This window comes from Denticeps clupeoides, chromosome 4 (assembly GCF_900700375.1).
Source record: "Denticeps clupeoides chromosome 4, fDenClu1.1, whole genome shotgun sequence".
Classification (NCBI taxonomy): Eukaryota; Metazoa; Chordata; class Actinopteri; order Clupeiformes; family Denticipitidae; genus Denticeps; species Denticeps clupeoides.
The window spans coordinates 1,367,500-1,383,018 of record NC_041710.1 but is presented as its reverse complement, the minus strand read 5'-3'; the positions used below and the strand labels follow the sequence as shown (position 1 = coordinate 1,383,018).

Below are 15,519 nucleotides of genomic sequence, written 5' to 3'. Positions count from 1 at the left end.
GAGAACTGCAATGGAGAGAGAGAACAAGGATGGAGAGAGAATGCAGACTGGCAGTAAATGAGAGACAGAGGAGGGAAATTTTCTTTTTTGTTTGTCTCAGTGATTAATTTGTTTCTTTTTTATTAGTAGTCGTAGGTTGATTCTTTAAATAGGTAGAATTATGGAAGTCAAATCTCAAAAAATATCAACAAATCCAAATAATGTCAGAATCTCAAAAGAACTCAAAAACCGTTTTTGTTGCCCAATTCTGGTCTTCTGACTGAATGTGATGCGTCTGGGTCACTGAGGGTCAACCTTCCACCTGCATCACAGCCATCACAGACACACTGCATTTTATTTAACACACGTTCAAACTCAGGGGCGCAAAATAAGGAGAGATCTGAGTTCTGCTTCATCTGGATTATTTATACTATATATATAAATACTGCAAGGACTATTCATTATATACTGATATCGTTTATTTTCCATACAGCAGTAAAAATTACAGTAGTATTTTTTTCTATTATTATCATTCATATTTGAACATTTAATTGGAACAATAACTAATATTACTTGCTGGTTCTGTAGAACTGAAAGGAATATTTTCTCTCTGGAACAACGGAAACGGTTTATGTTCGTTTACGCTTTTTCTTTTTGTTCTTTGAACTCTTTTTAATTCCCCATGCGGACCAGTGGGCTTCGCTGTCGGACTTTGTGTGCAAAGATCTGCTGAAATGGTGATACAACACTAACAACAGAACTCAGATTATCATTCAGTGAAAAGCAGGAGTATTCATTCGAAATGTTGGTGAGTTGCCGATTCACCAGTTCACCAATCAGAATTCTTAAATAAAAGCGCTGATAATGTCTTTGGATGCTTGGTTTGGTAGTGGGTGTGGTCCTGAGAGGTAGAAACAGCATCTGAGACCTCTCAGATCCCCAGAAAATGAACTATGATGACGTGTTTATACACAAAGGATAAAAGGGGAGGAGCCTGTGGGCATGATGGACAGCTGTCACACAACCTACTTCCTCATTCTGGACAATTTAAACCCCCCATGTGCAGCACAGCGTCCATATCTTCCCTTTCTCCTCCGTTTCCCTCCGTACACTCCCAATACCACTTATACACAAACATGACCACGCCCACAACCAACACCAACATGTTCTGTGGTGGGGCAGTGGTGGCCTAGCAGATAAACCAGAAGTCCCAGGTTGAAGTGAAAGTGAAGTGATTGTCATTGTGAAACACAGCAGCACAGCACACGGTGACACGGTGAAACGTGTCCTCTGTATTTAACCATCATCCTTGGTGAGCAGTGGGCACCATGACAGGCACCTGGGGAGCAGTGTGTGGGGACGGTGCTTTACTCAATGGCACCCACTAGGCCACTTACTAGCATTGCCCCACTTACTAGCATTGTCTCCCTGAGCAAGACATTTAACCCTGAGTGTCTCCAGGGGGACTGTCACTACTGATTGTGATCGGTCTGGATAAGGGCATCTGGTAAATGCTTTAAAGGTGCCACTGAGGTCCCCTGTGAGGTGTGTGTGACGTCCCCACACACTGCTCCCCGGGCGCCTGTCATGGCTGCCCACTGCTCACCAAGGGTGATGGTTAAATACAGAGGACACGTTTAACTGTGTCACCGTGTGCTTTGCTGCAGTGTCTCGCAATGACAATCACTTCACTTTCACTTTATGATGGGTGAACTGGTCAATGTGACATTAGTGAAGAACATGACCCACGTCCTACACACTCTACGCTGTTATATAGCATTTCTGATGATGGCCTAATCTTCACAGATAATAACAGATGAGCTTTCATCCATTTCCAACAGGTCCTGAGACCCAGCTCCTTTGATGTGTTACAGTGCTTTATAAATAAATATGGCGTGGTGTGGAATGGTATGGTGCGGTATGGTATGGTATATGGTGTCATTTACATTTACATTTACAGCATTTATCAGACGTCCTTATCCAGAGCGACTTACAATCAGTAGTTACAGGGACAGTCCCGCTGGAGCAACTTAGGGTTAAATGTCTTACTCAGGGACACGATGGTAGTGTGGGATTTAAACCTGGGTCTTCTGGTTCATAGGCGAGTGTGTTACCCACTACACTACGACAACCTACGGTGTCGTTTGGTATGGTGCAGTATGGTATATGGTGTGGCGTGGTATTGTATGGTCGGTATAGTATAGTATGGTATGGTATGGTGTGGTGTGGTATAGAATGGTGTGGTATGGTGCGGTATGGTATATGGTGTGGTATGGTATGGTATGGTGTTGTGTGGTGTGGTATGGGCTGGTAGTAGTCTAGTGGGTAACACACTCGAACGTGAACCAGAAGACCCAGCAAGACACTTAACCCTGAGTGTCTCCAGGGTGGGACTGTCCCTGTAACTACTGATAACTACAAGTCGCTCTGGATAAAGGCATCTGGTAAATGCTGGTGTATGGTGCGGTATGGTATAGTATGGTATATGGTGTGGTGTGGTATAGTCCTGTATGGTATGGTATGGTATATGGTGTGGTGTGGTATAATATGGTATGGTAGAAGCGGGTGGAACGGACCGGTTTGAAATCTTACCGGGAGACGCTATAAGCCCTATGATCCTATTTCAATCAGCAGGACGGGTCTCTTCTTACCGTTGCAGAAGGGGACTTTACTGAGACTTTACTAGGTGGACTTGTACTCGCACAGGGAGCGGGGGTCTGCAGCGGCAAGAAGAGACCCGCCCGGCTGATTGAAATAGGATCATAGGGCTTATAGCGCCTCCTACTGGTAAGATTTCAAACCGGTCCGTTCCACCCGCTTCTACCATACTACACCATCTGCAAACACACACTGACTCAAACTCCACTATCAGGTAGAAATAGAAGAAAATCTATTTCTGGATAAGAGTGTCTGCCAAGTGCAGTAAATGTAAATGAAATGTAAATGATGATGACGATGATGATGGTGCTGAGACTCTCATTCATTCACAGGAACCAGTGGGGTGGGTCAGAGAAGGTCAGTGCCCAGGTCGGGACGTGCTGAAGGGGTTAAAATGATGGAAAAGTTCATCAGAGGGCAGCAAAACAAACGTGGACCGCACAGCGGTCAGTAACATGGACCCACTGCTGGGAACGGGTCAGTAATGACGACGTGAAAGTGGTGAAGGTGACTTTACGACCGGTGTCCTGATGACACAGATCATTTCCTGCTAACTGGACAAAGTTCACTCCTGTACTTTACAAACACACACACACACACACACACACACACACACACACTCACACACACCCAGGCTGGGCTGTACCTACGTCAGGGACAACACCATCACTCTGGGCCACGTCCAGCAGCATCCACTGCAGCAACAGCACTGGAAATGTCCCTGGTGTGTGAAAGTGAGGACGTTGTGTGTGTATATGTGGATGATGGAGTGTGTGTGTGTGTGTGTGTGTGTGTGTGCGTGTGTGTATATACAGTAGTGTACCCCACCAGTTCTAAACTCCCATCACGCATCTGCAGCAACAAAGTGACCACGGCAGCACTTTCACCGTCACGTGACCCGCGCCAAGTCGACAGCAGGACCGAACCCGCACCCCGAAACCCCGACTAAGCCCCATCTCCCCGGCCCCGGACGGGAACGGGACCCCCCTCCCTCCCCGGGACTGCGGAACCCGCCATCAGCCCGTCCGGTTCCGCAGTGCTCCGCAGGACCGGCGCGGAATAAAAGGTGGAGCAGAAGCCGCCGCTTACCGCCGCCTTTCTCCATCTCCGTACCTCCGCGTCCACTTCGAGCTGCAGCCGGAGTCCCGGGAAGCGACGAGAGGCGAGACTGCGGCTGCGCAGAGACCCGCGGAGCTTTTACCTGGGCGGGGGTGGGAGAGAGAGGGAGAGAGAGAGAGAGAGAGAATAGATGTGTGTGTGCTGAGTTTGTGACTGTATATCTGAGTTTGTGTGTGTATGTTGTGGTGTGTTTGTGATTGTATATCTGAGTTTGTGTGTGTATGTTGTGGTGTGTTTGTGACTGTATATCTGAGTTTTTGTGTGTGTTGTGGTGTGTTTGTGACTGTATATCTGAGTTTGTGTGTGTATGTTGTGGTGTGTTTGTGATTGTATATCTGAGTTTGTGTGTGTATGTTGTGGTGTGTTTGTGACTGTATATCTGAGTTTGTGTGTGTGTTGTGGTGTGTTTGTGACTGTATATCTGAGTTTGTGTGTGTATGTTGTGGTGTGTTTGTGACTGTATATCTGAGTTTGTGTGTGTATGTTGTGTTTGTGACTGTATTTCTTTACCTGCTGGGCCACCACTGCCTCTAGAAGGCCAGTAGGATGCTGAGTTTGTGCAGTCTGAGTTTGTGTGTGTGTTGTAGTGTGTTTGTGACTGTATATCTGAGTTTGTGTGTGTATGTTGTGTTTGTGATTCTATTTCAGAGTTTGTGACTGTAGATCTGAGTTTGTGTATGTATGTTGTGATGCATTTGTGACTGTATATCTGAGTTTGTGTGTGTGTGTGTGTATGTTGTGTTTGTGACTGTATATCTGAGTTTGTGTGTGTATTTTGTGTTTGTGACTTGATATCTGAGTTTGTTTGTGTATGTTGTGGTGTGTGATTGTATTTCTGAGTTTGTGTGTGTGTGTTTGTGACTGTATATCTGAGTTTGTGTGTGTATTTTGTGTTTGTGACATGATATCTGAGTTTGTGTATGTATGTTGTGGTGTGTGATTGTATTTCTGAGTTTGTGTGTGTGTGTTTCTTTACCTGCTGGGCCACCACTGCCTCTAGAAGGCCAGTAGGATGCTGAGTTTGTGATTGTATATCTGAGTTTGTGTGTGTATGTTGTGGTGTGTTTGTGACTGTATATCTGAGTTTGTGTGTGTATGTTGTGTTTGTGACTGTATTTCTTTACCTGCTGGGCCACCACTGCCTCTAGAAGGCCAGTAGGATGCTGAGTTTGTGCAGTCTGAGTTTGTGTGTGTGTGTGTATGTTGTGTTTGTGACTGTATATCTGAGTTTGTGTGTGTATTTTGTGTTTGTGACTTGATATCTGAGTTTGTTTGTGTATGTTGTGGTGTGTGATTGTATTTCTGAGTTTGTGTGTGTGTGTTTGTGACTGTATATCTGAGTTTGTGTGTGTATTTTGTGTTTGTGACATGATATCTGAGTTTGTGTATGTATGTTGTGGTGTGTGATTGTATTTCTGAGTTTGTGTGTGTGTGTTTCTTTACCTGCTGGGCCACCACTGCCTCTAGAAGGCCAGTAGGATGCTGAGTTTGTGATTGTATATCTGAGTTTGTGTGTGTATGTTGTGGTGTGTTTGTGACTGTATATCTGAGTTTGTGTGTGTATGTTGTGTTTGTGACTGTATTTCTTTACCTGCTGGGCCACCACTGCCTCTAGAAGGCCAGTAGGATGCTGAGTTTGTGCAGTCTGAGTTTGTGTGTGTGTTGTGGTGTGTTTGTGACTGTATGAGTTTGTGTGTGTGTTGTAATGTGTTTGTGACTGTATATCTGAGTTTGTGTGTGTATGTTGTGTTTGTGACTGTATTTCTTTACCTGCTGGGCCACCACTGCCTCTAGAAGGCCAGTAGGATGCTGAGTTTGTGATTGTATATCTGAGTTTGTGTGTGTGTTGTGGTGTGTTTGTGACTGTATATCTGAGTTTGTGTGTGTATGTTGTGTTTGTGACTGTATATCTGAGTTTGTGTGTGTATTTTGTGTTTGTGACATGATATCTGAGTTTGTGTGTGTATGTTGTGGTGTGTGATTGTATTTCTGAGTTTGTGTGTGTGTGTTTGTGAATGTATATCTGAGTTTGTGTGTGTATGTTGTGATGTGTTTGTGATTGTATATCTGAGTTTGTATGTGTATTTTGTATTTGTGACTTGATATCTGAGTTTGTGTGTGTATGTTGTGGTGTGTGATTGTATTTCTGAGTTTGTGTGTGTGTGTGTTTGTGACTGTATATCTGAGTTTGTGTGTGTATGTTGTGTTTGTGACTGTATTTCTTTACCCGCTGGGCCACCACTGCCTCTAGAAGGCCAGTAGGATGCTGAGTTTGTGCAGTCTGATTTTGTGTGTGTGTTGTGGTGTGTTTGTATATCTGAGTTTGTGTGTGTATGTTGTGTTTGTGACTGTATTTCTTTACCTGCTGGGCCACCACTGCCTCTAGAAGGCCAGTAGGATGGTGAGTTTGTGCAGTCTGAGTTTGTGTGTGTGTTGTGGTGTGTTTGTGACTGTATGAGTTTGTGTGTGTGTTGTAGTGTGTTTGTGACTGTATATCTGAGTTTGTGTGTGTATGTTGTGTTTGTGACTGTATTTCTTTACCTGCTGGGCCACCACTGCCTCTAGAAGGCCAGTAGGATGCTGAGTTTGTGATTGTATATCTGAGTTTGTGTGTGTATGTTGTGGTGTGTTTGTGACTGTATATCTGAGTTTGTGTGTGTATGTTGTGTTTGTGACTGTATTTCTTTACCTGCTGGGCCACCACTGCCTCTAGAAGGCCAGTAGGATGCTGAGTTTGTGCAGTCTGAGTTTGTGTGTGTGTTGTGGTGTGTTTGTGACTGTATGAGTTTGTGTGTGTGTTGTAGTGTGTTTGTGACTGTATATCTGAGTTTGTGTGTGTATGTTGTGTTTGTGACTGTATTTCTTTACCTGCTGGGCCACCACTGCCTCTAGAAGGCCAGTAGGATGCTGAGTTTGTGCAGTCTGAGTTTGTGTGTGTGCTGTGGTGTGTTTGTGACTGTATGAGTTTGTGTGTGTGTTGTAGTGTGTTTGTGACTGTATATCTGAGTTTGTGCGTGCATGTTGTGATGGGAACAGTGTATGTAAGGGGACCTCGGTGGCACCTTGGAGGTTTGGGATTTTGATTATGGGCCCACTTCTCTACCTGCTGGGCCACCGCTGCCTCTAGAAGGCCATTAGGATGCTGGGCTTGATCTCCAGGGGTTTGGAGGGATGTTTGAATTGCCTTGGAAGTCTCCACCTCTAACAGTGTGTCCAGGTTTGGTCTCCTTACCTGAAAAAAGAACGTTGCTGCTCTAGAACGGGTTCGGCACAGACTGTATCCTGCTTTTAGAGGGAGGACTTATAAACAGAAGTTATCTGGACCTTGAGTAAAGGAGACTTGATCCAGGTGCACAAGATTCTAGCAGGTCTAGCAGATGTTCTTCATACAAACTGGTTGAAACTCAGGAACCTGTGGCCACAGAACATTTTATTTTAGGTCTGAGAAGGAACTTCGTCCTCACATCTCAAGCCCACCTTTCTTATGTTGTTAATGTATGACTGTGTGTGAAGGTTGGATCTATCTGTGAGTGTGTATGTAGGTATCTGTAGATGATAATGGTGTGTGTGTGTGTGTGTGTGTGTGTGTGTGTGTGTTGGAGCAGCCCATTGATTAAACTGTCCAGCTGCTGCTGTTCTCAGCGTTCTGCGGGCGGCTTCTGTTACTCGGGTTGTTATAAAAAGAAGCGTCTGATGCCACCAGATATTTCTGTTCCCTGCAGCAGGGCAGATGGTGCTGTTGGAGAGGTGACCTGCTGACTGGTGGAGAGAGGGAGGTCCAGTCCAGATAAACTGGAATTGCACGGCCTCATCATCTTCTGGGGCGGTGGTGGCCTGGTTCGAGTCCCGATCCGCCAAGGTGCCACCGAGGTCCCCTTGATGAAGGTTCCGTCCCCACACACTGCTCACTCAGGGTGATGGGTTAAATGCAGAGGACACGTTTCACCATCTCACCATGTGCTGGCACGTTGGGGCATCACAGAGCGTCTTGTCCGGTCTTCTCCACTACAAGGAGACTCTCAGAGGAGGAAACTCAGGCTCTGAAGGACACTGTTAGAAGCACCAGCGCGATCCTCCTCTGTAGATGTTACGATATCTTCTCCATGATCATCGATCACGGACAGAAGGACCAATCACTAGGTGATAGTAATGGTTTTAATGCTAAAATATTATGATCAGTTATGCTTTTAAACACCAAACTAAAGAGTTGTGGGATTAAAAGAACAATCAGAAGCAACAGAAATACTGGCTCAGATGTCAGTGTCACCGAGACACTGGCCACCCTGGAATATGATCAGGTCTGCACATTAAAGCGATATTCCTAAACGGCTGTTACGTGTACAGGTCACTCTGCACCATCTTGACCAAATCCAGCCACGGACCTTCATTCCTGCGGCCGTCCACAGTCTAAAGCTGAGCTAAAGCCACAGCAGATCAATCAGCGAAGCAGATAAGTGTCCACTGGACATCCGTCTCAGAAGAACTTGTCGTCGATCCGGTTGATGAAGACGAAGATGGACATGCCGGGGGTTCTCTGTCACCAGCTGCTGCAGCTTTTTGGCCAGTCGGCCATCGTGGTGAGGCCAGGCCGGCAGAGCTCCTCCGCCGCTCTCGCGGAGGAGATCTTCTGCGCCACGGTGCGCAGGTGGGAGGGGCTTCATGGCCCAAGGTGCCACCGCGGCCCCACCGGCCCGTAGCGCCCCCGCCAGGCGCCCCGCTCGTTCTCGCGCCAGGAAGCAGGTAGAAGCCGCCAACCACATCCTCCTCGGCACGCGGCTCCGCCCCACCCCCAGCACCACGGAGGTGATGGCCCCGCCCCTCTCCACCTGCGACGCACCTGGAACCAGTCGGCCACCCGCGTGGGGGAGAAGTAGCGGTTGGCGGCGCCGCAGGCCACGCCTTCAGGGACCCCGCCCGACAACAGCAGGCACTCGTTGGCAACCGGCAGCTTCTGGTCCAGCTTCTGCACCATGCCTAGGCCAGAGAAGGTTCAGAGGTCAGAACACACACCCCTCCCGCTGGATCTGGGATCGAGTCGCCTGCCGGGATAAACGTTGGCGTCTCTCAGCAGGAGATCGATGAAAGGACCTGAAAGAGAACACCACTGCCGGGAGACAACAGCCAGCCGATGGGGGAGGAACCCAACACACACACACAAGGATGAGCCTGACCGTTTGGAAATAAGTCTTATGTGCATCATGTTGTTCAGCTGCTGAAATATTAATGTTTCAGAACGAAGTCACGTCTCCGTCTTCCTCCTCCACCTTCACCTGCTGCCCCAGCCAGCACACAGACACAAACGCTAACGTGGACACACACACCTGGTCCCCCTGAGAAGACAACAAGCCGCTCGCTTCACGGCGGAAGGTGGTCGATTTTGTTAAGGGCCAATATGGTTGAAGGTGGGTCTTCTCGCCTATAAACCAGAAGACCCAGGTTCAAACCCCACTACTACCATGTTGTCCCTGAGCAAGACACTTAACCCTGAGTGTCTCCAGGGGGGTACTGTCCCTGTAACTACTGACTGTAAGTCTCTCTGGATAGGGATTTCTGGTAAATACTGTAAATGGTAATCACTTGCGGTCCACTAGGTGGCAGTAAGACAAAGATTAGTGTTTTTGAACCGTCCCTGTCACTCCCTCATTTGTAAGTGTATGTTTATGGACTGTCATATTTAGTGAAATCAAAGTGATTGTCATTGTGAGGCACTGCAGCACAGCACTTCTAACACACACAAACACACCTGAACCTCCAGCTCAGACCTGGATAATGAGACCTTGCTCCGTGAGGCCCTGTGAGGTTCAGAAGCTTCCGGAACTTGTCTGTTGTCTTCTCAGCTGCACACACGCATTCACTTTTGTTTGTTCAGACTCATCTACATATCCTGACAGCCAATGAGAGCACAGAGTGAGTTTTACCGCCCCGCAGGTATCTCTCACACACACACACACACACACACATACAGACATACAGACATAAACAATGTTTACAAATGTAGTTCTGGATGAACTATGTCAGTGTTTACTAAAAAGATGCAACTTATTTTAATTTAAACCTGAGATAAGCATTTTCTTCCACTGGAGCTGCAAAAATATGAGCACCATGCAAGCTTCAGACACCATCACACTGACGAGACCTCCTGTAGAAAGTGAAAGTGACGTGATTGTCATTGTGAAACACTGCAGCACAGTGCACGGCGACACGGTGAAACATGTCCTCTGTATTTAACCAGGGTGGTAGTAGCCTAGTGGGTAACACACTTGCCTGTGAACCAGAAGACCCAGGTCTGTATCCCATGTAGTACCGTTGTGTCCCTGAGCAAGGCACTTAACCCTGAGTGTCTCCAGGGAGAGACTGTCCCTGTAACTACAGATTGTAAGTCGCTCTGGATAAGAGCGCCAGGAAAATGCAGTAAAAATGTAACCATCACCCTGAGTGAGCAGTGGGCACCATGACAGGCGCCCGGGGAGCAGTGTGTGGGGATGGTGGCACCTCAGATCGGGATTCGAACCCGCAACCTTGGGACTCTGCTCCAGACATGGGACTCTGGTTGCTGGAGATGTCTGTTAGGGATGGAACATCTGCACACATGTAGAGAGGAACTTTTAGTCTCCAGTTTCCAGTGGAACGATGCCAAGTCTTCACCGATTATTAAAAAGGCGGCTGAGCTTCTTCAAACTAGTGGTGCATCTGGCAGACCTTCATCATGACTCTTTCTTATTCAAACTAATACCATGTGTTTCATGGAAAAGAAGACATGTCTTAATGCATGACAGTGTACACATACACGAAGCCAGCAGATGTGTCCCCCTCTGTCCCGAATTCACGGAGCTGTTCCTCACCGAGCAGGGAGAACATGAAGACCTTCGCGGTGTGGGCCTCCAGGGCGCGCTGGACGTGGTGTTTCTGCAGCTCCTGGACCAGCCGCTGCAGATCCTCCACCCGGACCCCGGACCGCTGGGGCGCCACCTTCACCGGTCCATCCTTCCGCCTGCTGCCTCGCCGCGGTCCTGCACGAACTGCAGCTTGCAGCTCATCCAAACTCAAACAGATCTCTCCTCCATCACAGTTTAATATTATATCATTTATTCAATGTTTTTTTTCCCCATATTGCTGCACATCTCTGCTCTTTTGGCACATTCTTACACATCTTACACATGTTTGTCTTGTCTTGTGTCTCCTGTTTGAAATATCCAACTTATCCACTTACAAGCATCCTACATGATGTTGTCCAGTTATGTCCTGTTCAACCTGTTCATTGAGCAAAAACGTTTTTTTGTACAAAAACGTTTTTTTTACTTTTACTAAATGAACCAGAAGAGCAAAAAGTCCCAGTTTCAAACCCCACTTATTACCATTGTGTCCCAGAGCAAGACGCTGAACACTGAGTGTCTCCAGGGGGGGACTGTCCCTGTAACTATTGATTGTAAGGCGCTCTGGATAAGGGCGTCTGGTAAATACCAGAATTATCAATGTATAAAAAAATTTAAATAAATAAAATGTCTCATGTCAAAAGCCAAGCCAAAGAGAACAGACAGAGAGGGACACCTGTCTAATGTCCACAGCAGTAAAATGCCAGGCTGGTCAGCTGACCTGAGAGGGTGTATAAGGGTGTAGCACTAGGATGGGGCAAAACCATTGTGGGAGTTAAAAGCAAATAAAATAATTTAAAAACTAATCCTATATGGGCAGTTGGTGGAGTGGGGTTGAAACGGGGAAAATGTGCTCATCTTGATGCGTTCCAGCAGCATTTTAGATCTCTGAATCCAAATAAAGTCCATTACAACAATCCAGCCAGCTGGTGAGAAAGTCGTGGATCACTATTTCAAAGTGTTGAACTGGAAGATTCAGAAGGGCTTCATCAATGCTCCCTTGACAACCTCAACAGCTGGTCTGAAGATCTGATTGGTCTCTAGATTCACTTGGTCTCTAGGCTGTACTGATCTGAAGATCTGTTTGGTCTCTAGATTCACTTGGTCTGTAGGCTCTACTGATATGAAGATCTGATTGGTCTGTAAATTCCGGTGCTCTGTAGACTCTGCTGGTCTGAAGATCTGAATGGTCTCTAGATTCACTTGGTCTGTAGGTTCTACTGATCTGAAGATCTGATTGCTTGGTAGACTCACTTGGTCTGTAGGCTCTACTGATATGAAGATCTGATTGCTTGGTAGACTCACTTGGTCTGTAGGTTCTACTGATCTGAAGATCTGGTTGGTCTGTAAATTCCGGTGCTCTGTAGACTCTGCTGGTCTGAAGATCTGAATGGTCTCTAGATTCACTTGGTCTGTAGGTTCTACTGATCTGAAGATCTGATTGCTTGGTAGACTCACTTGGTCTGTAGGTTCTACTGATCTGAAGATCTGATTGGTCTGTAAATTCCGGTGCTCTGTAGACTCTGCTGGTCTGAAGATCTGATTGGTGTCTAGATTCACTTGGTCTGTAGGTCCTACTGATCTGAAAATCTGATTGGTCTGTAAACTCCGGTGCTCTGTAGACTCTGCTGGTCTGAAGATCTGATTGGTGTCTAGATTCACTTGGTCTGTAGGTCCTACTGATCTGAAGATCTGATTGGTCTGTAAACTCCGGTGCTCTGTAGGTTCTACTGATCTGAAGATCTGATTGGTGTCTAGATTCACTTGGTCTGTAGGCTCTACTGATCTGAAGATCTGATTGGTCTGTAAACTCCGGTGCTCTGTAGACTCTGCTGGTCTGTAGACTTGTTTCGTCTGTGGGTTCTATGTGAGGGAGCTGCAGCAGTGCTCTGTGAACAGGTCCCTGTGATTCTGCAAGACTGAGGAGCTCCACTGGGATGTGGTCCTCTCTGAGCTGGAGGAGTCAGATCATCATATGAGTTCATCAGAATCATTGCTTCCTTACTGCTTTCCTTTCATTAGCTACCTGTACACCTACGATGTGTGAAATGGCAGTAACTTGTGTTTGGTCTAGGAACAGGTTCAAAATATTATAAACAAACGGTCAATTTATAATTTCTTCTGCGAGAAGTCTGTGAAATGAGGAAAAGATGGCCCTGGACACGCCTGCCTCCAAGATGATTACATGCGTTATGAGAACTCACCAGTGTAATGGGCAGAGATTCCTTAGCAAAGCACGTGTACCACACCACTGGCGTCCAGCGCTTAGCTGACCACACAAGGAGAGAAGCCAGGAGGACCACTCCCACCACAGCCGTGCTCACAAGCACAGCAAACCGCCAGGTCTGCTGGAAGCCTGATGAAAAAGCTGATCAGAGCGAACATCTCTGAAACGGTCCTGTTCACAAGGTCAAAATTTGGTCAGAATCTAGCTGCGGTTTTATACTCCACACTCACATGGGATAAGGACACACTGTGTGGGGGTGGTGGTGCTCCTCCCTCCGCCGTTGGCCAGATGAGCCTGCGCTTTCAGGCAGTATGTGGCCCCGCCCCTGAGCTCCTGAACGGTATACGAGGGCTGCTCAAGTTCAATCACCTGACCGGAGACCTGGAGAGATTGACAGCTGCGGTCAGGTTGTCACAGGCTGGACAGCGCTGTGGCAGAAGACGGTCTTACGTTCAGAGTGTCTCCTTTTTCCCAGATCGTCAAGGAGATGGTGAGAGATGGTGAGGCAGGACTGAACCTCACCCACAGAGAGGTCACCCGCACGCTCACCGCCATGACGACGGTCAGAAGCGCTGTAACAACACAGGACCAGTTCCCCGTTACAGATTAAAAAAGAAAAGATAAAGTGAAGTGATTGTCACTTGTGATACACAGCAGCACAGCACACGGTGCACACAGTGAAATGTGTCCTCTGCATTTAACCCATCACCCGGAGTGAGCAGTGGGCAGTTCATGAGATACAGATTACGGCGTCTTACTTTTCCTCCTGTTGAACGGCTCCCTGAGATGCTCCCATGGAGACAGGTGCCCGTCACACTCGAGGCGCACGCGGAGGTTATAATCCGAATCCGTGGCGAGGTCGGAGGTCACATCGCACATGTTCAACACGATCCTCTGACACATGTGCACATCTTCCCAGCTTCCATTCAGATAAAGTAGCTCCCACTCCCTGGGTGGAGGATCAGAGAAGGTCTCAGTGGTTGGGGACGGCGGTATCTGTCAGGTCTGAAGGTAAATAATGTCAGACTCACCCCTGAAACTGCACAGAAGAGTAAACTGGTCTGCATGACGCTGCGGGCAGAGTCCACCTGAGCAAGTGGTTCATGTTCTGGGAATCCATGGTGAGATTCCTGGGCGCAGGAAAACGACCGGCTCCTGGGAGAAAGAAGAGTTCAGGGCGGCCTCATCCTCCCGACACCTCTCCTGTGTCCAGTATTGTTTAACCTTCATCACTTCAGACGCCTGAGATAGCTGGAACTGCAGCAGATGTTCTACACAACTGACCACCTCCACTCCTCAAACCACGGTGGACCACTAAGTTCATCTCTCTCGGTTGCAGTTACATTTGAATGATTCTTTAGGAAGAATACATGCGCTACATACATTACTCCCTCATCAAAGCTGGCAATTAAAGAATATAATAAAAAAAAAAAACACAGTTCTAAGTGGAGATAAAGTGGACGCAGATATGACACTCACCGCATGAAGCCATGTGGAGCAGCAGGGCCAGAAGTCTTCTGAAGAAGCACCATTGCTGGAACATTCCGGCCCCGGAGCCTGTCAGCGCCTGGGTGTGAAGTGAGGCACTCTTCACTGTTGCAGCTGGTTAAGCTGCATATCTGAGACGCAATCAGCCGTAAGCTTGACAGACCAGTTCAACACTTCACTTCTGTTGCTTGTGTGTACATGATGTGCGTTAGTGAGATTTTACATTTACGGCGTTTACCAGATGACTAACAGTCCAGAGCGACTTACAGTCAGTAGTTACAGGGACAGTCCCCCCCTGGAGACACTCAGGGTTAAGTGTCCTACTCAGGGACACGATGGTAGTAAGTGGGATGTGAACCTGGGTCTTCATAGGCGAGTGTGTTACCCGCCAGGCTACCACCACCCCGTGGATGCCCTACTTGCACAATCACAGGAATCTGGTGTTCTGTATATGAAAGGCTGATCACTCCATCCTCTCTGCAGGAAGAAGAGGAATTCCTGGTGTAAATTGCACACTACACACATGCACACTTTCCGCAGTTTAGACCGTGGCCTATATTACATTCCATTTATGTTAAGACATGAACAGAAATAAAACTTGTTAAGGTAACAGTGGCAGGAGAGATGGAGGAGCCTTGGGAAGATGATCACTCGGGTCTCCTTTTTACACCTTCATCTCCCACACCAGCAGATGCAGAGGAGCTGCTCTTCTCTTCGTCTCCTCAGATGCTTGAATATGTGTTCTGGTACTGGATGTAAGCAGGTTCTCGTTGAACCAGGGCTACAGTGGTCCAGTGCAGTATGGGTGTTGAAATTCATCTCATAATCGATGCAGACAATCTGAACGTCCACACTTCAGTCTGCTCTCGCCTGACGCCATGGAAAATACATCTTGATATGTCAGAATTGTGAGTTATGTGGGACAAAATGAATCTTTGTTTTTCTGTGTCTAAATTGTAATTATTGTAATTGATGTTAAGTTTTTGGGGTTTTGTGTCACGTCCCCCGTATAGGGGTTGGGAAACAGGGCAACAAACGAGGGGAATGTGTGCAGTGGGAATACACAGATACCAGGCCCAAGTGAAATATTGTGCTTTTATTTACAGTGAGTAGTGAACAACCAACCAAACCTAAAGTGCTACATACAACAACTACACAACAATCCACAGGAGGACA

General features: G+C 47.2%; 1 protein-coding gene and 1 long non-coding RNA gene across 4 annotated transcripts; both read right to left on the bottom strand.

Annotated features, from left to right (window-relative positions):
• Positions 1-8,710: 8,710 nt before the first annotated feature.
• On the bottom strand, positions 8,711-11,028 carry LOC114788968 (uncharacterized). Its single transcript, XR_003749599.1, has 3 exons — positions 10,599-11,028; positions 10,187-10,337; positions 8,711-8,730 (listed from the first exon to the last, which is right to left on the bottom strand). It is a non-coding gene; the product is annotated as an uncharacterized LOC114788968 (long non-coding RNA).
• Positions 11,029-11,139: 111 nt separating this feature from the next.
• On the bottom strand, positions 11,140-14,443 carry crfb16 (cytokine receptor family member B16). 3 transcript variants are annotated; one of them, XM_028978004.1, is made up of 7 exons: positions 14,335-14,443; positions 13,887-14,010; positions 13,614-13,804; positions 13,306-13,427; positions 13,086-13,236; positions 12,833-12,996; positions 11,140-12,582 (listed from the first exon to the last, which is right to left on the bottom strand). In XM_028978004.1, exons 1-7 carry the CDS (start codon positions 14,396-14,398, stop codon positions 11,686-11,688), a joined length of 1,713 nt encoding a protein of 570 aa, XP_028833837.1. In that variant the 5' UTR covers positions 14,399-14,443; the 3' UTR covers positions 11,140-11,685. The 3 variants fall into 3 exon arrangements, with proteins under 3 accessions (XP_028833837.1, XP_028833838.1, XP_028833841.1); XM_028978005.1 differs by having other exon boundaries at positions 12,833-12,984; XM_028978008.1 differs by having other exon boundaries at positions 12,262-12,577.
• Positions 14,444-15,519: the final 1,076 nt, after the last annotated feature.